General features: G+C 42.3%; 2 protein-coding genes and 1 pseudogene across 3 annotated transcripts in view; all 3 read left to right on the top strand.

Annotated features, from left to right (window-relative positions):
* LOC147001193 (zinc finger protein 439-like) overlaps window positions 1-5,380 on the top strand; it is a 21,729-nt gene extending 16,349 nt beyond the window's left edge. Inside the window, exons 2-4 of the mRNA XM_085830248.1 lie at window positions 4,087-4,213; window positions 4,416-4,476; window positions 5,132-5,380. Coding sequence (XP_085686374.1) covers window positions 4,087-4,213; window positions 4,416-4,476; window positions 5,132-5,231 — 288 coding nt within the window. The 3' untranslated portion in view covers window positions 5,232-5,380. The remainder of the gene's footprint in view (window positions 1-4,086; window positions 4,214-4,415; window positions 4,477-5,131) is intronic.
* LOC147001191 (hippocalcin-like protein 1) lies at window positions 4,448-22,900 on the top strand (annotated as a pseudogene). Its single transcript, XR_015045191.1, has 4 exons — window positions 4,448-4,476; window positions 20,001-20,397; window positions 21,791-21,896; window positions 22,803-22,900. The product of XR_015045191.1 is annotated as a hippocalcin-like protein 1 (transcript).
* LOC147001192 (uncharacterized) lies at window positions 5,592-7,204 on the top strand. Its single transcript, XM_085830456.1, has 2 exons — window positions 5,592-5,602; window positions 5,806-7,204. The coding sequence occupies exons 1-2, from the start codon at window positions 5,592-5,594 to the stop codon at window positions 7,064-7,066; spliced, it is 1,272 nt and encodes a 423-aa protein (XP_085686582.1). The 3' UTR covers window positions 7,067-7,204.

Here is a 22,900-nt window from a genome sequence, read left to right as displayed (position 1 = left end):
CTGGGAACCACTGGATAACCCCCAACTATGGCATGCCAAGTCTCTGCAGGGTTAGGCACATCCTTTCCCACTGAGGTCAGACAAGGCAGCCCAGTTAGGGAAACAGTTTGCACAGACAGAAACAGCTTAAGGGACATGTCCCGCTCTGGATGTTGGGGACCCCATGAAGGCTGAGCAGCACATCCACTACATGTATGGTGTGGGCCTCCGTCCTGCCACGCACACTCCGGTGAAGTCTGCTTGGCAGGCCGAGAGGCCTGGAAGCACTCACGAGGCAAAGAGTATCATGGAAGCTCACCTCCTGGAGTTTTGGCGTTCTCATTAACCCATATACTCATACCCTATTCCCGAGTTAGTCTGGTGTATGGATCCACGTGCTCTCTTTTAGTATTATCTTATTATAAGTGCCTTTTAAGATTGAATTCTGACATAGCTAAGCCTTCACCAGTGTTCCAACGTCCTAGAAAGTCCTTGAGCTGACCATGGGCTTGGAATTCAGTAAGAATGTTGCCTATTCAGTGACATTCAGAATTACCTCTGGTATTACACTATCACTTAGAATAAAAGCCAAGTCGCTCCCATATACAGGAATTTACAATGGTTTAGGAAGTAGATCAGGCTGTGGTTTTAGAGTATTGCATTATTCATGAGATGGTTAGCTAGAACGGAACTCCCTAATTAGAACCATGACTTGGGTGTGAAAGCCCTTGCCCCTGATCTCACACCTGGCTTCTAAGACTATAGCTGACCTTAGATAGGGCTGACTTTGTCTGTTATTTTATTGCCCAGTTCCTGCCAGTATTTGTGTTTACATTCCTCTGTTTTGTGTAAGAGTCATTAAGCATCCAGTAACCTCATTTGCACCTTGCAGATGTGTCACCTAACTTCCCTAATTTCTTCTGTATAAAAAGTTTGATACTCAATTTGACAAATTACATTCAGATTCTCACAACCTTTCCTGTGTGAATCTGTCTGTCATTCAATTCCTGCCAACTCCTTGCCCACCTGTGACCAGAGACCCGTTCCACGCAGACAAAGGGACCCAGAGGGTCTGCAGGTGGCTCCATCTCTGAGAATCTCCTAGGTTCTGGGTTAGTTGACTCTGAGGGTCTTCTCATGGACTTCCTATTCCTTCAGAGGCTGTCAATTATTTCCCCAACTCTTTTAAAATACTCCCTGAGCCCTGTCCAATGTTAGGCTGTGGGTCTCTGCATATGTTTCAGTCAGATGCTGGATGGAGATGTTCAGAGGACAATGATGCTAAGCTACTATCTGCAAGTATAACAAATTATCCTCAGTAATGCCAGCCTTGGTGCTTGCCCATGGGATGGGTTACCAGTTGGGCAGGGTATAGTTTGGTCATTCCTTCAGTCTCTGTTTCTGCCTGCCTTACTTGCAGACAGAACAAATTTTGGGAGGAAAGGTATTTGGTTTTCTTGGTGTACTGAACACTTCACTGGTGGTTCTGCCTGACTGCAAGATGCCACTTCTTCTGGTCCATAACTCAATGCCATCTATCTCAGTTAAGATCACCTCCCTAGCCACATTTGTGCCCTCCCATTCATAGTCTCAGGCACATTCTACAGATGTTCCCACCCTAGCCCTGCTCCCTCCCAGCATGTGCTGATTTCATTTCATTTTCCTGGCTCTCTGGCCTTCTCTTGTCTCTTACCACACCTGTTCCTAACACTCCCCTTCTTCTTTCTTAACGACTATCCCATCCAGTTCTCTCCCTTCCATCTGCCTCTTCTGTCTCTTTCATACCCCGTTCTGAGTGAGATTCAACCATGCTCATTTGTGCCTTGTCTTTTTTAGTGTCTTTCGGTCTATGAAGTGCACTGTGGATATTCTGTACTTTATGGTTATTATTCACTTGTAAGTGAGTACGTACATGCATGTCCTTTTGGGCCTGAGTTACCTCTTTCCAGATATTAGTTTCTAATTGTACCCATTTCTCTGCAAAATTCATGATGTCCTTGCTTTTTATACCTGAATAGCATCCCATTTTGTAAATGAAACATGGTTTTTGTGTTCACATTTCAGTTGAGGAACATCTGCATTCTTTCCTGTTTCTAACTGTTATAAATAAAGTGGCTATGAACTTAGTGGAGCAAATGCCCTTGTGGGTATGTGCCTACAAAGGTACCCTAAGTAATTCCTCCTGCTTGTATGTTTTAAATTAATGGAAGGAGTATTAAAAGTGTTTTCTCATCCCAAGATGGAACCTTAAACAAAACCTGCTGCAAATGTGATCCAAGCGAGGCAGGGTCCATTAATTTAGAAGCCAAACTTCACAGGATCATCCACATTGTGCCGCTTCTGGAAACTGAAAGATGAAAATACCATGGTCATAGATTCTTTCTCTATGGTTTAAGTTTAGCACCACTCCAGCCATCTTTTGACAAAGTCAGGATCCCAGGGAAGATTCTGTGAGAGTTCCTTGCCTTTAAGTGGTGAGGTTGATCCCTGAGTTGCATTTTGTGACCACAGATTGTGGAGAAAACTAACGCATTGAGAAATCTGCCTTGGAGAGATGCTACAGGGAGATGAAGTACCCAAACTGAGAGATGTATGAGAAGTTACCGGAAGAGCACCATCTATGCCTTTAGGAATAGAAGTCCAATGTGTTTGAGACAAAACTAGGATTTGTTGTTTGCCCTGCTGTTTTTCTTGCCTTTGTCCAAATTCTCTCCCTATGTGCACATTCCTATCGATTGGAATGGGAAGGCGTATTCAGTGCCATTTTATGTTGGAAAGATATAACTTGCTTTCTGATTTTGTAAGATTTGGCTGTCAAGATATTGTCTGGAGTGTCAGCAGAGACTTTAGACATTTGAACAGTGCAGGAGCCTTTCTAGATTCATCTTGGGGAAGATGAAAGTGTATATTCACTCAAAAGTTTCCTTTTTCTTTCTTTCCTTTTTTTTTTTGTTTATCTTATATTTTAGATATTCATTATCACCTTAATCACTGTCTCTACTCTAGGTCCCTGCCCTCACAGACTCCCTCCTCCCAATCTCTTCTGTTTCTCCTTTGAGCAGGGTTGGGGCCCTCTGTCTACCCCCTGGGCACATAGGTTATAGTCTATTTTTTAGCATGGCATATGCTCATGACATCAATACTGCCTGAGGCTTCAGTCATTGGATTCTGGGTGTTGATGTTTCCCCAAACTCTTGTGTTTGTTTTGAAATTTTTGAATAAATAGGAGTGTTTTGCCTGTGTGTGTGAATATGAATATCATGTGTGCCTCATCATTAGTGTTGTTGGAGGGTGGACTCAGAACTCCTGTTCATAAAGCCATGGGTCACGTAAATGCTACTAATTGACCACTGTTATCTGGAAGACCAGCAAGAGCTTTCCACGGCTGAGTTATCACTCTCTCCTGCCTTATGTTGCTTTTTATGTTCAACACTTATATTACTAATATTTTCATCTGTCCATTGGTCCATTAAATGTGCCTTGATTGCTAGTAAAGTTTTACTAATGGTGCAGTTTAAAGCGGTACACTTCTTGTTTCTGCTAGATGAGTACAGAAGTGCAGGGAATGTATACTTCTTTGTAGGATCTGTAGTAAACAACTGAGATCTTTCTATCATTTTTGTCTCCGTGGTTGATTTTTGCAGTGGAGTAAGGGTCTTAATATGTAACCTTTGCTGCCCTGGAATGTGTTACATAGAACAGACTAGGATCCAGCTCAATGACTTATACCTGTCCATGACTCTGGGATTAAAGACATGAAGACATACACCCTGCTTGTCCATGATTTTTCTCGTTAGTGATTCTTCTTACAATTTCTGGGATGTGTCCTCAGAACTGTTGATCTGTTTCACCCTACATCTCCCTCTCATTGGAATTCCGCTCGAAAGACTTTACACTATTTATTTAAAATTTTCATAAGCAACACAAATGAACCTTCAACTCAATTTCCTTTAAAATGTTATGGTACTTAGATTATAACTTCTGTGTCTGGAAGTCAGTGGAGGAAGCACCAGAATTACATAAATATATGATCAAGGAAGTGTACATTTACTTTACAGTGATGTCAGTACCATGCTTTGTGATGTACACATGTATGGGATATTTTAGGATGCAGTGACTTATGATGATGTGCACGTGAACTTCACTCGGGAAAAGTGGAATTTGCTGGATCCTTCCCAGAAGAGTCTCTACAAAGATGTGATGCTGGAGACCTACTGGAACCTCACAGTTATAGGTATGACTGTGAATTTTCTTTTGCTTTTCAAAATAGTGGGAAGACATGTCTCTTGGTGAGTGATGATGCTCAGTTATTTCAATTGAGAACAAGGGAGACTGAGCTGAATAAATAGTGTCCAGTGATGTGAAAATTCACAGTACCTTGAATTTTGCCTTATTTCCAATACTGTATCATTCATTTTTCTGGTACTGTCTTTTAGGCTACACTTGGGAAAGTCATCATATTGAAGGACATTGTCAAAGTTCAAGAAGAAATGAAAGGTAATTTTCATGTGCAAGCTGATGCAATTATGCCTCTGAAGAAATTTTACTATGTTATGGAAGCTCTAAAGAAAAGCAGGAGTGTAAAATGTCAATGCTTCAAGTGTAACTATAATTACAATATTCTTTTTTTTTAAGATTTATCTATTTATTATATGTAAGTACACTCTAGCTGTCCTCAGATTCTCCAGAAGAGGGCATCAGATTTTGTTATGGATGGTTGTGAGCCACCATGTGGTTGACAGGATTTGAACTTAGGACCTTCGGAACAGCCTTCTCTGCTCTTAACCACTGAACCATTTTGCTGGCCCTAATTATAATATTCTTAAAAAAATGTTCTGCCTCGATGTAGTTATCTGATTTATCTATCAAAGCATTCCTCAAGATGAGGAAACATTGCCTTAAGAGACACCTTTATTCAATTTGTAGCTCTATTAGACCTATACTGATCTGACAATGTGTATAGACTTATAAGACTTAGATATTGCACATCGAATAGTGATAAATATATATCCAAAACCTTCTGATAAGCAAATAATCCATGGGAAAGTTGGTGATACTCATATTCTTATAGTGAAATTGATCATTGTTTAGGGTACAGTTTATGAGAGTCAAGAGTGTTGTCATAGGAGAAACCTTAATTCATATATTACATGTCTATGAGGAACAAAAAGTCAAACAGTGTGAATGCAATGTGGAAACCTTTCATCTGTTATTTTTCTTTTAATGTATATATCATGTGTCACAATGGATGAAAGCCATGTGAGCATAGGGATATTGAAAGAAGCAATGTACTGCTTTCTATCCCAGAGCAGTGAGAAAATATGTCAGATTCTGCCTTTGGTAGACATTGTGAATATGATAAACGTTTGCAATCAATTGGTTTTCTAATTTTACTGGGAACTTCTCCAAGCTCACACTGTACAAAATCTTTATGGGTACTAGGAATTTGTAAATTCTTTTGTTTGTCCTGGTTCACATTCAAATGTGATACAATTCATGCTACAGGGAAAAATTATGAAAGCAATTACTGTTATAAAGCTCTGGGTTGTTCCATTTTCCTCATATACATGAAATACATCATATAAATATCCCATATAAAACGGATGTTATAAATGTCAGCCATGTAATAACCATCACAGATATCTCGAAAGATGCAAAACAACCCATAATGAGGGAGAACACCATGAACATATAAAGTGATAAAACCAGATGATCTGGTCCACCTTTATCAGTAGACCAATTTGTAAACTTTATTCATCTTGATGAAATGATTGAACAAGGAAATTAATGTAGTAAACATATCACATGTGCCAATTTTCATTGCAGGTATGTAAGTAATCATAGTGGAGAGAAACTCTATGAATGTAATGAACGTTCTAAAGCCTTTTCATGTCCCAGTCATCTCCAATGTCATATAAGAAGACAAATTGGAGAAAAAACACATGAACATAATCAATGTGGTAAAGCCTTTCCAACACCCAGTCATCTTCAATATCACAAAAGAACCCATACTGGAGAGAAACCATATGAATGTCATCAATGTAGTCAAGCCTTTAAAAAATCCAGACATCTTCAACGTCATAAAAGAACACATACTGGAGAGAAATCTTATGAATGTAATCAATGTGGTAAAGCATTTGCACACCTCAGTAGTTTAAGTCTTCATAAAAGAACACATACTGGAGAGAAACCCTATGAATGTCATCAATGTGGTAAAGCCTTTTCATGTCACAGTCATCTCCAATCTCATAAAAGAACACATACTGGAGAGAAACCCTATGAATGTCATCAATGTGGTAAAGCCTTTTCATGTCACAGTAATCTCCAATGTCATAAAAGAACACATACTGGAGAGAAACCCTATGAATGTAATCAAAGTGGGAAAACCTTTGCAAGACTCTGTAATCTCCAATGTCATAAAAGAACACATACTGGAGAGAAACCCTATGAATGTAATCAATGTGGTAAAGCCTTTGCAGTTCACAATGTTCTCCAATCTCATCAAAGAACACATACTGGAGAGAAACCCTATAAATATAATCAATGTGGTAAAGCCTTTTCACAATACAGTCCTCTCCAATGTCATAAAAGAACACATACTGGAGAGAAACCCTATGAATGTCATCAATGTGGTAAAGCCTTTTCATGTCACAGTCATCTCCAATCTCATAAAAGAACACATACTGGAGAGAAACCCTATGAATGTAATCAATGTGGTAAAACCTTTTCACGATTCAGTACTCTCCAATGTCATAAAAGAACACATACTGGAGAGAAACCCTATGAATGTAATCAATGTGGTAAAGCCTTTTCACAAAACAGTCATCTCCAATGTCATAAAAGAAAACATACTGGAGAGAAACCCTATGAATGTAATCAATGTGGTAAAACCTTTGCACGTCACAGTTATCTCCAATGTCATAAAAGAACACATACTGGAGAGAAACCCTATGAATGTAATCATTGTGGTAAAGCCTTTGCAGGTCACAGTGGTCTCCAATATCATAAAAGAACCCATAATGGAGAGAAACCTTCGAAACCTAATCAATGTGATAAAAGACTTTTCACAAAGTTATTGTCTCTATAATCATAAAAGAACCCATATTAGATAGAAACCTCATGAATGTCGTCAGTGTGCTAAAACCTGTGCATATCCCACTTGTCTTCAAAATGTAAAAAATTCCACACTGGAAAAAAATCTTATGAATGTAATCAATGTGGTAAAGACTTTTTACAACTCTATAGTCTCAATTATTTTTAAAGAAGACAGAAACCTTAGGAAGGTAATCGGTGGTGTAAAGCATTTGATGTCACGGTCATCTACGATGACATAAAAGATCACATACAAGTGAGAACCCACGTGAATGTTATGAACGTAGTAAAACCTTTGCATGTCAGAGTACTTTAGGCATACACAAGACAAACCACACTGCAGAGAAACCCCAATTTAAATGTTTGCTTTTCTGAGAGTTGGTTTGGTCATGAGATCTGTTCCTAGCCATTGAAAGGCTGAGGGAGAAACCCTCTGAGTATATTTAATATGGGAAAGCCTTTGCACAATTTTGTAGTCATCTTCATCATGGAAGAATTTGAACTGGGTAGAAACATTGTGAATCTATTTAGTATGGTGAAGCTTTTTCATTGAGCTTCTTTTTATGGATATTCTTCTTTATATGAGACTATTCGTACTGGTGACAGATGCTATGAATGTCAGCAGTGTGGTAAAGCCTTTAAGTTGTTGGGTCCACTGAGGTTCAACACAACTCACACTCCAGGACAATGCAAAGGATAAGAATTTATTGGGCTGGGGGTGGTGGTGCACTCCTTTAATCCTAGCACTCGGGAGGCAGATGCAGGCTGATTGCTGAGTTTGAGGCCCAACAAGTCTAGAGTGTGTTCCAGGACAGCCACGGCTACACAGAGAAACTCTGTCTGGGGGAAAAAAAAAACGAAAAAAAAAAAAAAAATAAGAATTTATTGGAATTAAGTCACTACTTATCAGTGAGAGACACAAAATCATACTCAGAAGTTTATCTTCAAAACCTCACCGCCCCTACCCAACCTGAGACAGAAACTTGTATAGCTTTCAAACACAAAAACCTCAAAGTCCTGGGCCTTACAGCTACATTTTGTCCCAAATCAAAACTTATTTTTATTGAATGAGTCAATAAATGGTGATTGCTAACTCCTTGTATTTTGTTGTTGTTGTTGTTGCAGCTGCGGGTGGTGTTGGTGTTGGGCTGTGTGTGTGCTTTCCCTTCTTTTGTAGACAGTAAGAGATTATTTACTACCTGTGTTTTCATGTGTATCCTTAACTTCCTCAGTTTAGATTCTACCTCTATCTCTTTGTGTAGGTCTGTATGTTTAGAGAAAGGTTGTTTAAATTTGAGTTTATCGTGTACTATCTTATTTTTTTCCATTTACAGTGTAGTCATTTTATTACATATTAAAATCCAGGCATCTGTTGTTTCTGCGGCACATGTGTACAAACCCTTCTGGCATCTACAGACTCCAAGGAGAAGACATCTGTGATCTTAATAGATCTACCTTTATGTTTTTCCTGGCTTTTTACCTTTGCAGCTTTTAGTATTCTTTCCTTGAACTGTATGTTTTGATTATTACACAGGGAAGAGACTTTATTCTTTTGGTCCCTTCTGTTTGGTGTTTTGTTGATTCTTGTGCTTTCTTTAGGTTAGGAAGTTTTTCTTCTATGATTTGGTTGTCAATACTTTCTGAGACTTTGAGTGAGGATTCTCCTTCCTCTCTCCCTAAGTATTCTTATGTTTAGTCCTTTTACAGTGTCCTGGATTTCCATGATATTTTATATCAGGAAGATTTAGACTTAACATTTTCACTGTCTGATTTACCCATTCCTTCTATTGCTTATTCAATGATTGAGATATTTCTTCCATGTCTGTGTTCTGTGGGTGATCCTTGCCTCTGTAGTTCCTTTTTGCAGTCCTAAATTTTTATTCCCACCATTTCCTAAGTTTTAGTTTTCTTTTTTGCTTCTATTTGCACTTTTATGTATTGAATAGTTTTTTTCACTTCACCCATTGGTGTGTTCTTTCTTGGCTTTATTTCTAGGAATTTTGGCTTCCTTTATTTTCGGTTTGTGTTTTCCTGGCCTTCTTTGTGGCATTCATTGATTTCCTCCAATTTTTTTCTGTTTTCCTGGATTTCTCTAAGTGATTTGGTCATTTCCTCGTTAAGGAACTCTGTCATCTCCATACATTTGGGGATATAGTGTTTTTCTGGTAATTTAGCTTTGTTGGAATATTTAAGACCTTCTTTGACAATATAAATGAGCTCAGAGTCATTAACCAGAGAGTGATAAATGTTGGTCCTTATTACATTATCGAGTACCAACGTCATGGAATGGAATGGCTCTATCTGAGCTAAGTATTCAGCTTAGATTTAACCCGATGTGTGATTTATCCCAAGGTTGTTCTTTCTCCTTACACTGGACGGGTAGACAAGTGAGGCACTTTTTGATAGAGTTACTTTTTGTGAGACACCTGTTTTTATCACTAATCTTGTAGTCACCATTAATTTAAAAAAAAAAAAAAAAAAAGACCTGATGGTGACAGGGTAAGCGACTTTGTAATTTTCCAGCATGTATTTATTCATGTCTTGTGCATGAAATCAGACCAGATTGGTAGATATGTAAATTGGGGACTTTAGCTTGGTCCAAGCAATATTGAGTTTCTTACTTTGGAGATATGTCCAATGCACTTTCAGGGTTTAGTCAGCTCAGATGATTGTGACACCGGCCATTGGCTGTAGTTGTGTGTCATGTGACAGATCACAGCAACTGATATTGCACACAGGAGCCAGCTCAAAGAGTAATGTATTAATGCCATTTTTTTTCTGCCATATAACTTCTCTCTCTCTCTCTCTCTCTCTCTATATATATATATATATATATATATATATATATAAAACTTTTCATTTTTCTTTCTTTAATTAATTTTATTTATTTAAGTACATAAATTTATATTTATGTTAATTTAAATTTAAATTTATATTTATTTAAGTACATAAATTTAAATTTATATTAAATATTTAACTACATATTTCTATATCTGTTCATCTCTATATCTATATATCATCTATATATCTTTAATCTATACATCTATATATCTATATATCACCTGTTAATCTATACATATACATATCTATATGTATATATCTATACATCTATATATCTATCCATATATCAATGAATATATCAATATATTATCTATAAATCTATATATCTATAAATCTTTATATAAAATCTATGTATCTAAAATTTATATATATACATAGTATTCTTATTATTTCATATTAGATTATTATCATTTCTTTTCCTCTTCGTATTATTATTATTATTTCATACCTCTATAATTTATGTGGTGGTAAGAAATCCGCAAGTAATATTTACCACATTAAGTTGGCTGTAAAAACAGCTTGTGCCCAATGACTGAAATGCAATTGAAAGTAAGATGTGGTTTTACACACTTGTAACCTCAGACCCTAACAGACAAAACAGAAACATAGCCAACCCTCATTTTCTTGTGATACAGGAAGAAAGTCCTCTTGGGTCTCTGCTAATAAGGTCACACACACACACATACTACATACGTACATTAACACATACACACACACACACACCACACACATAAACATACACGCACCACACATACACCAAGCACACACACATAAACACCATATACACACGCCCCCACAAAAACCTGCACACGCACATATACCACATACTTACATTCACACACACACACACATACACCACACAGACACATGCACACACACCATGTACAGTAACACACATACACACACCACACATACCCCCACACAGTCACATACATACCACATACATACATTCACACATATACACACACTCCACACATACACATGTACACACCACATACTTATATTCACACACACCACACAGCACATGTACACGCACACCTCCCTTTTTGATTCGGTTTCATTTTGCTTAACAATGATTCCTAGTTTCTTCTGTTTCTGTGTAAGTATCATGATTTCACTTTTTTTCCTGACTGCATGAAATCGTGTCGTGTGTACACCTTGTGATCAATTTGGTTAACAAGAATGAATGCATAAAGCAGGTCCTGGGCTGAGGAATTTGCATTGTGGGTGTTCCACTTAGCCAAGAGTGACAAGGCATGTCCCAGAGTCTCTTCTCCCTCAGTGAGCCCCTTGGAGCATGGCTCTTGACCAAGGTTGTGGGGAAGGCAGGATGAGGAAATCAGTAGCTGATATTGTTTGTGTACTTACTTGCCTGGTGACTTCTGCTCCAACCACCAGGTTGTGTGTCTGACCTTCCACAGGTTCCACCATCTGCCTGCACTTTGACCCCATGAGTGTCAAATCAAAACTCCTGGAACCTATTGAATCTGTGGGCTTTGAAACACTTTGAGAAAATATGGACAAGGTGGAGCATGGGGTATCTGAGGTCAGTGAAGCTGGTCTGTATACATTGTAGAAGACATGCATCTGTGAACCCAGAACATGCAGCTCAAAGCATGAATGCTGTGTAGGCTGTAGACCGAGTGAGGGCAATGATTGTCCATGCTACAGATGCCCCATTCTGGTGGAGGGTGTTGACCAGATGGGCCCAGGGAATGTCTCTGTGCCTGTCTCTCAATTTTTCTATGAATCTAAAACTGCCCTAAAATAAAGTCAGTTAAAAATACATATGGGGCCCAAGGAGCTGAAGGGGTTTGAAGCCCCATAGGAGAAACAACATGAACCAACCAGTACCCCCAGAGCTCCCTGGGACTAAACCACCAACCAAAAAGAATCCCATGGCTCCAGCTGCATATGTAGCAGAGGATGGCCTAGTCAGTCATCAATGGAAGAAAGGCCCTTGGTCCTGTGATGGTGCTATGCCCTAGTATAAGAGAATGCCTGGGCCAGGAAGTAGGAGTGTGTAGGTTGGGGAGCATAGGAATGGGGGAAGTGATAGGTGATTTCCACAGGGGAAACAGGAAAGGGGATAATATTTGAAATGTAAATAATGAAAATATCTAATAAAAAATACATATGGGGACTGGCATGGTGGCTCCGTGCTTAAGAGTTCTTACTGTTCTTTTTTTTTTTTTTATTACGTATTTTCCTCAATTACATTTCCAATGCTATCCCAAAAGTCCCCCATACTCCCCCCCACTTCCCTACCCACCCATTCCCATTCTTTTGGCCCTGGTATTCCCCTGTATTGGGGCATATAAAGTTTGCAAGTCCAATGGGCCTCTCTTTCCAGTGATGGCCCACTAGGCCATCTTTTGATACATATGCAGCTAGAGACAAGAGCTCCGGGGTACTGGTTAGTTCATCATGTTGTTCCCCCTATAGGGTTGCAGATCCTTTTAACTCCTTGGGTACTTTCTCTAGCTTCTCCATTGGGAGCCCTGTGATCCATCCAATAGCTGACTGTGAGCATCCACTTCTGTGTTTGCTAGGCCCCGGCATAGTTTCACAAGAGACAGCTATATCTGGGTCCTTTCAGCAAAATCTTGCTAGTGTATGCAATGGTGTCAGCGTTTGGAAGCTGATTATGGGATGGATCCCTGGATATGGCAGTCTCTAGATGGTCCATCCTTTCATTACAGCTCTAAACTTTGTCTCTGTAACTCCTTCCATGGGTGTTTTGTTCCCAATTCTAAGAAGGGGCACAGTGTCCACACTTTGGTCTTCATTCTTCTTGAGTTTCATGCGTTTAGCAAATTGTATCTTATATCTTGGGTATCCTAAATTTTGGGCTAATAACCACTTATCAGTGAATACATATTGTGTGAGTTCCTTTGTGATTGTGTTACCTCACTCAAGATGATGCCTTCCAGGTCCATCCATTTGGCTAGGAATTTCATAAATTCATTCTTTTTAATAGCTGAGTAGTACTCCATTGTGTAAATGTACCATATTTTCTGTATCCATTCCTCTGTTGAGGGGCATCTGGGTTCTTTACAGCTCATGGCTATTATAATTAAGGCTGCTATGAACATAGTGGAGCATGTATCCTTATTACATATTGGAGCATCTTCTGGATACACACCTCAGGTGGACTCCAGAAAATCAAATAACCCCATTAAAAAATGGGGCTCAGAACTGAACAAAGAATTCTCACCTGAGGAATACCGAATGGCAGAGAAGCACCTGAGTTCTTACTGTTCTTTGAGCAGATCCTAGTTCATTTCCTCCCGTGTTGAGAGGCTCACACTCACTGGTAACTCCAGCTCTGGGGGATCGAGTGTCCTCTTCAGGCCTCCATGGGCACCTGCACTAGGGTGCATATTCCCACCCTAATGTGCACATATCTGTTAGGGAAGTGCATGGCTTTTCTAGTTCAGATCTTGGATTTTTGGTCTGAGTCTGAATTTAGGGGTAGTCCTTTGTAAAGCACTGAGTATTGAGTGCCTGCTTTGTTTATAGCTCCTGGCTAGGCAGTGATGCGAGGTAATGAATGAAGTGATGCCCTCTTGACTTCATGGTGTCCAGTCTACCTGGCTGGGTGGAAGGAGGGAAGACACACAGTCCCCACCCCTACCCCCCAGTCTGCAGAGCAAGGGAAGTCCTAGGTCTCCTGCACTTTAGAACAAACTCTGGGCCAAACCAGTGCTTGGTTCAGTAAGAACATTGCAAGTATGATCATTGCTGTGAATGGAGAGACTCTGCACCAAAGGGGAAACTGAGACAGTGCTGTAGCCTAGGAAGAGAAGTTGTGCTCAGGTGACAGGACTTTCAGGTCCCATACTGACTTCCACTTAGCTCTTGAGTCAATTACTAGCCTCCCTGTGAGCCCCATTTTCCCTCTCAAGGAAATGGAGGTAACACAGGGCCTCCCTCCTTGGTCTGTCCTGAGGATCTCAGGGGACAATGACAGCTTTGAGTGAGGTACAAGACTATTTAGGAACTGTCCCATAATACTGTTCACTGGGAAGAGGCCTCCAGTCCCCATGTGGGGAGCAGACAGGGATGTAAGAGATGGCCTTCAGAGCTGGCTCTACAGGGGGCTAAGTTATATTCATGATCTGATTGTGTGTATCTTTGCCCAGATTGGTGATGGCTTGTGGGCTGTCTGTATTGGGATATATTTTTACTCCATGTGTACATTTCTATGTGCCATTTTCTGAGCCAGGGAAGCATGTCTGGACAATATGGGCTTTGAGGAAAAGGTCTGGCTGGGATCAGCCCCAGTAAGGTCCAGAGCAGGACCTTGGATGCTCCTTTGAGCCTTTCCAAGCCCAGCCAGGATGCTCCATCAACCATCCTAATGACCAGAAGGGAAAAGGTCCAGGAGCAACACACAGCTGCATCTGGATAGCCCAGTCACCAGTTGAGTTATAATTAATATTCTGAGTCCAGAGAGCCATGGCTATGACCGTCACCCACACTGGCTTTGTGACAATGTTATTGCAGCTGAGGGTGACCAGTATCTCACCAGGCTTCTGTTAATGGGGGTTCATAGGAATTATATGCACACACACACACATAGAACATGCATACACAAATGCACACATGGTACACACGTGCATACACATGTAAATACACACACAATCAGCTTTGTTTGGGTACTTGGGACAAGGGAAGGGATGTTGTGAGCTCACCCAGGTGCCAGTGCCCTATGTGACCTGTGGTCTTCTTTTCCACGGGCGTGGTCTAGCAGCTTGTCGAGCCTGTGCATCATCCCCCAGTGTTTCTGATCCCTGCTCTGCCTTGGCCTCCACTTGGCCCTAGATAAGTCACCCCAAGGCCAATAGGCCTGCAGAGCATTAGAGCTATGGATGAGAGGGGTGCCATTCGTAGAGACTGTGGGGACAGCCAATTCAGTGATCTCAGAGGACAGGTCAGGAAACTGAGGCTGAGAGGTAAGAAGAACCCTGTAAGTACCAGGATGAACCAGGCCTACTTAACCATGAGGCCAGCATCACCACCATTGTTTCAGAGTTTGTGCATGTTTCATGGTTCTTTCTAATCCCAATGGCTGCTCCTTCAAGAGGTCTGCAAGATTGAGAGGCAAATGTCAAGCAGTACTTCTGTCCCTGGCTTCTGGTAAATGCAGCTAATTCCCTTGAGACTTAGACCAGCAGTTCCCAGCCGACCTGGGAGTGGATGGGTCTCCCTCACTCCTACCCCCAGCCCCAGACACCCAAGCTCCTACAGCATTCATAGAGGGAATTTCATGGCACAGGGTGTCCTCAGGACTTCCTGTAGGTAGAGTTCCTTTCTGGCCTTCATCTTCTGGAGGGAGAGGATATCTCCTGCTGCCATTTTCTTCACTTCCCCACATTCCATAAACACGCTCTCCAGGTTGTCAGTGAGTCTGAAGGAGATACCCAGAAAGAGTCCCCTGTCTTCGGAAAGAGGGTCTTTGGGTCCCCTCAATCGAAAATAGACACAATGTTATATGGTGTGCACTTCTGGTGCTAAAGAGAGCAGTTCCTGAGTCTATATGACTGAATGTCACCTGCATACATGCCTCCAGCCCCAGGGTCCTCAACTCCAGATGCCATCCATGCACAAGTGCATGGTAGGGTCCAGCCAAACCTGGAAACTGATGTCTGGAATCTGAAGCAGACAAAGAGGTCAGAGGAGTACAAGTTCTAGCCTATAGTGTCTCTTCTCATCCTGAGGCCCTTGGATACTTTGGTGTACACCCAGTGACTCCTCTGTAGCCAAACACCTCGCCACTGAATGAGGAGAGTCTGGGTCAGATAGTTCCTAATTTATGTCAGAACTTTGCTATGGTGTCAGAAGTCAGAGGATGATCAGTAGAAAGATCCCTCTGAAGATGGGCACCTCCTACATTCCCTCCCATCTGCCTGTGGATGAATGCGTGTACAAGTCTGCACACAGACTTGCTGATAGCTGTCTACCTTGGCAGGCTGTATGGCTGTGCTCAGCATGTATTGAGAATATACTCAATACATGTAGACCTGGCTCTGCACTTACAAACAACTACTACTGTTTCAGAGGACCTGAATTCAGTTCACAGCACCCACATCTGGCTCTGTGAGCCACCAGGAACTTCAGTTGCAGAGCCCTGACTTCTCTCCTCTAAGCATAGATACACACAGACATACATGTGAATAGAAATTTAAAAAATCTTTTTTAAAACGAAAAAGATAGCTGGGCAGTGGCAGCACACAACTTCAATCACAGTATTCATGAAGCAGAGGTAGGTGGGTCTCTGTGAGTTTGAGGCCAGCCTTGTCTACAGAGTGAGTTCCAGGATAGCCAGAGGTACACAGAGAAAACCTGTCTTGGGAGAAGTGCAGAGTAAAGAAAAGCAAAAAGAAGGAAAAAACATTCTCTTGTCAACCTCTATATCCTGCATGGGAAAGCATGCATGTGTGTATGTGTATAAGGGTGCATGTGTGTGTGCATGAGGGTGCATGTGTGTGTGCATGAGGGTGTGTGTGATGGTTTGTATATGCTTGGAGCAGGGATTGGCACTATTAGAAGGTGTGGCACTTTTGGAGTAAGTGTGGCCTTGTGGGAGTAGGCATGTCACTGTGGGTGTGGGCTTTAAGACCCTCATCCTAGCTGCCTGGAAGTCAGTATTCTGCTACTTTCAGATGAAGACGTAGAACTCTCAGTTCCTCTTGTGCCATGCCTGCCTGGATGATGCCATGTTCCCTCCTTGATGATAATGGACTAAACCTCTGAACCTGTATGCCAGCCCCAGTGAAATGCTGTCCTTTGTAAGAGTTGCCATGGTTGGTCATGGTATCTGTTCACAGCAGTTAAACTCTAATATAGTGTTTAACACATACACACATGCACACACATACACACGCACACACACAGGAAAAGGGAGTTCAGTATCTGGTCTGAGGAAGTGCTCTGAACAAAACAGGACCAGAGTCTGAAGGTAGATGAGAATTGATGCTAATCCTAGAGGCCTCTTCCAAGAGAAAGCACATATTGGCAGAGCTCTGGGCCGACACGCACCTCACACAGAAGGCAGGGGAGTCGACTCTGAGTCTCCAGAGCTCTGTCTCTATTTCTTGTTCCTGAAGCCCCTCCCAGACAGGGCTTAGCCTATAGTGTTCTATCAACTCAGAGGTTCTTAGACATGCCACCGGTCAAGAGATAGAGGCTGGGACACTGTGATTTGGGGATGCTTCTTCTTTGAGTAGAAAATAAAATCTAAGGGGACTGGGATCCTGGAGATAGGGCTCTTGCTGTTCTTGCAGAGGACCCCAGTTCAGTCCTGTTCCCTACAACCACATGGTGGCTCACAACTTCTGTAACTCCAGTTCCAGGGATCTGACATACTATTCAGGCCTCTGCAGGTACCAGGCAATCTCACAATGTATTATATAAGAAGAAAAACATTTGTTACATACTATATAAATAAATATTCTTAACGTTTGAAAGAGAAAAAAAGAAAAGAACACATGGACACATTTTGACAACTTAAAACTGCAAATGACCTTAAATCCCAGCACTTGGGAGGCAGAGTCAGGGGGATTTCCGAGTTCGAGGCCAGCTTGGTCTACAAAGTGAGTTCCAGGACAGCCAGGGTTATACAGAGAAACCCTGTCTCAAAAACCAAAAAAATAAAAACAACAACAACAAAAAAAAAAACAAAATAAAAACCCTGCAAATGAGCCAGGCATTGTGGCTCACACCTGTGACGGCTAGACAGGGGAGGCAGGAAGGTAAGGGTGAGGTTTGTCCTCAGCTACATAGTAAGTTTGAAGCCAGCCTGAGCTACATGAGACCCTATCTCAGAAAACAAATAAATAAAATTACAAAGGAAAACAAGACAAAAGGTCTTACAAGGTCCATCCAGCCTATTCCCCACTTCAGTCAACTTTACCTTTCCAGTAAGTTCTTCCACAGGAGGCCTCCACTCACAAACCCATCTGACCAGTTCTCACAGATGGCAGCAATGGCCACATGCCCTTGTGCATAATCTTCTTCCATTTGTAGATATCTCTCTGTCTTTCTTTCTCTGTCTGTCTCTGTCTCTCTTTCTCTCTGTCTGTCTCTCTGTGTGTTTGTGTGTGTGTGTGGGTGGTGGTGTTTGTGTGTATGTCTCTGAGAGAGAGCCAGGGTTTTTCTGTGTAGTCCTGGCTATCCTATAACTTGCTCTGTAGTCCAAGGTAGTCTTCCTTGAGCTCCTATCTGTCTGCACTGTCACTGAGTGCTGGGGTTAAAGGCATGCACCACTACTGGCCTTCCTGTTCTCTTTCTTCTAATATAACTTTGTTAGACAGGTTCTCATGTAGCTCAGGCTGGCCATCAACTTGTTATATAGTCATAGATGACCTTGAACTCATGATCCTGCTGTCCCCACCCTCCAGTTCTGGAATTACAGATCTGTGGCACACGGCTACCTGACTTGATGATTATTTCTGATCAAGACACTGTGGACATTTGAGTTGGTTGTTTGTAAAGGGGAGGACGTGTTTAGATAAGTAAATGTGTGCTTTGCAAGGCAATATCAAGCTGCCACATGTCTGTGTTGAACAAGGAACTTTAAATATCTCCTAGTCATCTAGATAAGTAAATAAAATATGTACATAGAACGCTAACAGCCTGGGAAAGAGGTGAAGAAGACAAGGGTGGTAGCAGGTAATACTGAGTGCATGTCTCATCTTCCTTAACAGGACCTAGCACCTAGAGCTTAGAATTCATAAGCCTCTGAGCAGTTCAGAGTGATTTCCTTTGGGACTTGGGTAGAGGAGACTCACCCACACTAGTTCTTCTACACATTTCAAAAATAACTGAGCTATGCAGGTGTGTTACTGTGAAAGAAAGAAACCAAAATTGAGGTAGGGAAGTGAATGAGCATTAATGTCCAGTGGCCAATCACTGCAGGATCTCACACTTGGACCTTGTGGGAGACTGCAGTGGGGTGTGCTGGCCAGTGAAGCACAGTCCTGAATTTCCATTGGGGCTGTTTCAGCTGTTAACATGCACATCGACATTCACCGACCAATTGATGCCAATTCTAGATCTCCCTGGCAGAACAGTATCTCATAGGCATAATAAAGAGTGGGGACTCCCATAAGGTCCCCAGGTGTCTCTTCTAGGGTTAAAACAGCATGGCATGTGCTGGTAACTTCTCCCAGTATTATATGTAGGGGGACAGGGAGGTCTTGGGGGGGTCTAAAAGCCCCCTGTCAACATGCTTCAAAGCTTTAATACCTGGGTCCCCATGAAACCCTACTTACCCAGATTAACCCAGAAATCTGGGTAAGAATGGGGTTTTTAAATGTAATTTATAAAATTAGGGTTGCTGATAAATGAAGTTGAACTTTGAAGGGCCAAAGCCATGTTCCTGTTCTCTGGTATCATCCCTGAGTCCACTCAGGATGGGTGTCAACCTAGTTCTAAATTTACCCTAGCTGTGTTAGGTAGGAATGTGAACCACTAACATCCGCCTATGCAGGCGGGATTTATTTACTATGCAGCATCAGCAAATGTATCTGTGACCAGGAAACAAACACACTGGGTCCCCCACGAGAAAAAGAATGAGCTGTTCAAAGTGAAGAGTCAGGATTGGGTCCACGAGACCCCTTTTTCCCAAGCTGATGAGCTGAGGGTTTTGTCTCAATCCTGCCTTTTGTTTAACCCTCACAGGACATTTGACAAAGCTTCATTCCACTGATTTTAGGTTGTCTCTCCCTGTCCTCTTATACCATGATTCTGCATGCATGCTCCAAGTAGACTGTATTTATCCATAAAAAGATATTCTTACTATCTTTCCTAGAGTGTTCTGGGTTTTGCCATGTTATATAGAACCATAGCAAAATTACAGTTATGAAGTAGCAACAAAAATGACTTTATAGCTGGGGGTTCACCACAACATGAAGAACTGTATTAAGGGGTTGCAGCTTTAGGAAGGCTAAGAACCACTGCTGTTATGGATGTCACTGGACATACAGAGGATATTGCTTAGCCAGCATGGTGCTAGGTTGTGATAGGAAGTCAGACTTGGGGTTTCAGGTATCCACAGCTCACCTTGTGTCTTGGCCTTGCAGGTTTAGTCTCCACTGCCAGCTGCCATGGGCAAGCAGAACATCAAGCTGGGTTCTGAGGTGCTGCAGGAACTGCGGAAACACAGGGATTTCACCGACCATGAGCTTCAGGAGTGGTACAAGAGCTTCTTCAATGACTGTCCCACTGGCCACCTAACTGTGGACAATTTCAACATAGGCCAACTTTTTCCCCTACAGAGAAGCCTCTAAGTTCGCTGAACATGTTTTCCACACCTTTGACACCAACAGTGACAGCACCATCGACTTCTGAGTGTTCATCATTGCTCTGAGCCTGACCTCTCGGGGCAAGCTGGAATAGAAGCTCAAGTGGGCCCTCAGCATGTCCGACCTAGACAGCAATGGCTACATCAGCAGCAGTGAAATGGTGGAGATAGTGCAGGTACCTACACTTGACAGGGCCTGGCACATGGGGAGTGCAAGGATCCAGGACCCGCATCCTTGGCCCCATACACCAGGTCATTCCTTTGCCCACTTGCTACCTGGGTATACTAAAGGAATGCATGTCTTTGCAGAGAGTAAAGATAAAAACCAAGCATCTATCAATTGCATGCTGAACATCAGGCTCCAGCTGAGCTCATCCATCAGGTTTATTCACACAATTCTATAAACTGGGTCTTTTTTTTTTTTAAACCTCTAATGAGATCTGAGTCTCAGATAGGAGATTAAGAATTGTCAAAGCAAGAACTGGGAAAATGACTCAGTGGGGAAGAAGACTTGATACCCAGCATGAGCCTGAGTTCTGATCCCAACACCCACAGAAAAGGCAAGAGTGGCTGAGCATGCCCGAAACCCTAGAACTAGGGGACAAGTGAGTCCTAGAAGCTTGCTGAGCAGGCAACCTAGATAAAATGGTAAGCCCCAGATGGGTTCAGTGAGAGGGTAAAGGGAATATTGTGAACACCGGTATTCCTGTTTGGCCTCTGCACGGGTGGGTGTTCATCTGCATACACATTAGTTGTCTATAGGGCTTCCTATAGAAATCACAATGACACAGTAAAGGATGAGTCAGCAGTCAGTTCTTTACAGGAGCGATGCTTATGTGCACCCTGGATCTTCCTGCCCCATGCTCTAAACCATCTCTGTATTTGGTCCATTGGCTGACTCTGTGGGTAAATGTGCTTGCTACCAAGCCTGGCAGCCTGGGTTTGATCCCTAAGACCCACATGGTAGGAAAAGAGAACCAGCTTCCACAAGTTGTCCACTGAATTCCACATGAGATCACCTCCCCCAAATAAATAATTACATACATCCATAAAATAAATAAATAAAGTAGTTGTATACAGTGCCTAATACAATGGCTATAGATGTTAATATAGATGTTAATAAAATTTGTATTATTTGGGAAATAACAAGAAACTGTCTATGTACCTCCAGTTTCATTTTCTAGACTATTTCCCACCCGTAGTTTGTTGGATCTGCAGATTCAGGACCCATGGGTGGGCAGGGCTCAATGTATTTCCCCTAAGACCTTCCCTCCAGGATTTCCCAGCTCTCCACCAAAGATCCTCCTTTCAGACAAACGCTTTGCCCCACAACCTCCCCTCTACTCCGAACCAAGGAGCCCTCCATTCTTCCATGCCCCAGCTGTATTCTGTGCTGTTGAACGTCACTTAAACTTTCCTGGCTCCTTTTTCCCAGCTCCTTGTCTGTGAAACTTGTTCTGATGAGAGAAGGGTCCTGACTCTGCCCTGTCCATGCTTCTTGGTTAGCTGAGAGAAGACCATAACCCACCCTCCATCCTCCAGAGCACACTCACAGATGCCCCTTTGCAGGCCATTTACAAGATGGTGTCCTCCATGATGAAGATGCCTGGGGACGACTCCATGCCCGAGAAGCAAACAGACAAGATCTTCAGGCACATGGACACTAACAATGATGGTAGGAAACATGGCAGGAGTGAGCAGGTCGGGTGGGAAGAGGGTATTGGGAGAGGGGTGGGGTGGGGAGAGGGGAGTAGATGAGCCTGTGAAACTGTTGATGGCACAGAGGTGTTTGGGATATACCCTCTGCCCTATATAGGCTTGCCCTTTTCTAGCCCACTTGATTCAGCTCTGATTGAGGGAGGGAGACTAGAATTTAGGGTCAGGTACGCCTAGCTTGCATCCTGTACCCTTCCTAGGACTCTATAACCATGGGCATGTCAGTAGACCCTCTGACCTTCAGGCTTCATCCGCGTTGTCTGAGTTAGGGTTTCCATTGCTGTAATGACACACCATGGCCACAAGCAACTTGGGGAGGAAAGGGTTTATTCACTCACAGTTTCCATATAACTGTTCATCATCAAAAGCAGTGAGGGCAGGACTCAAACATGGCAGGAATCTGAAGGCAGGAGCTGATATAGAGACCATGAAAGGGTTGCTACTTCCTGGCTTGCTCCCCATGGCTTGCTCAGCCTTCTTTCTTATAGAACTCAGAATCACTAGCCCAGAGTTGTACCACCTACACTGGGCTGGGCTCTGCTCCATCAATCACTAGTTAAGAAAATACCCTCTGGTCAGGCATGGTGGCACGTCTTTAATCGGAGCTCATAGGAGACAGGAGGCTCTCTGTGAGTTCAGGGCTAACCTGGTCTAAAAAGTGAGTTCTAGAACAGCCAGGGCTGTACACAGAGGAAACCCTGTTTCAATAAGCAAAACAAAAGGGAGGAAAGGAGGGAGAGAAGGAGGGAGGTAGAGAGACAGGGAGAGAGAGAGAGAAGAGACTGGACATTGTCCATTTTCCAGAGGGTTCCAGACTTTAACCAGAGCACTGGCTAATCCTAAGTCTCCCTCTTCCATTCCTCAGGCAAAATGTCCCTGGAAGAATTCAACAAAGGTGCCAAGAGCGACCCATCCATTGTCCGGTTGCTACAGTGTGATCCCAGCAGTGCTAGCCAGTTCTGA

Source organism: Mus caroli, unplaced genomic scaffold, assembly GCF_978045245.1.
Source record: "Mus caroli unplaced genomic scaffold, Mus_caroli_1 scaffold_14, whole genome shotgun sequence".
In the NCBI taxonomy this organism is placed as follows: Eukaryota; Metazoa; Chordata; class Mammalia; order Rodentia; family Muridae; genus Mus; species Mus caroli.
The sequence above is the reverse complement of the archived record's forward strand: the minus strand, read 5'-3'. Positions and strand labels throughout refer to the sequence as shown.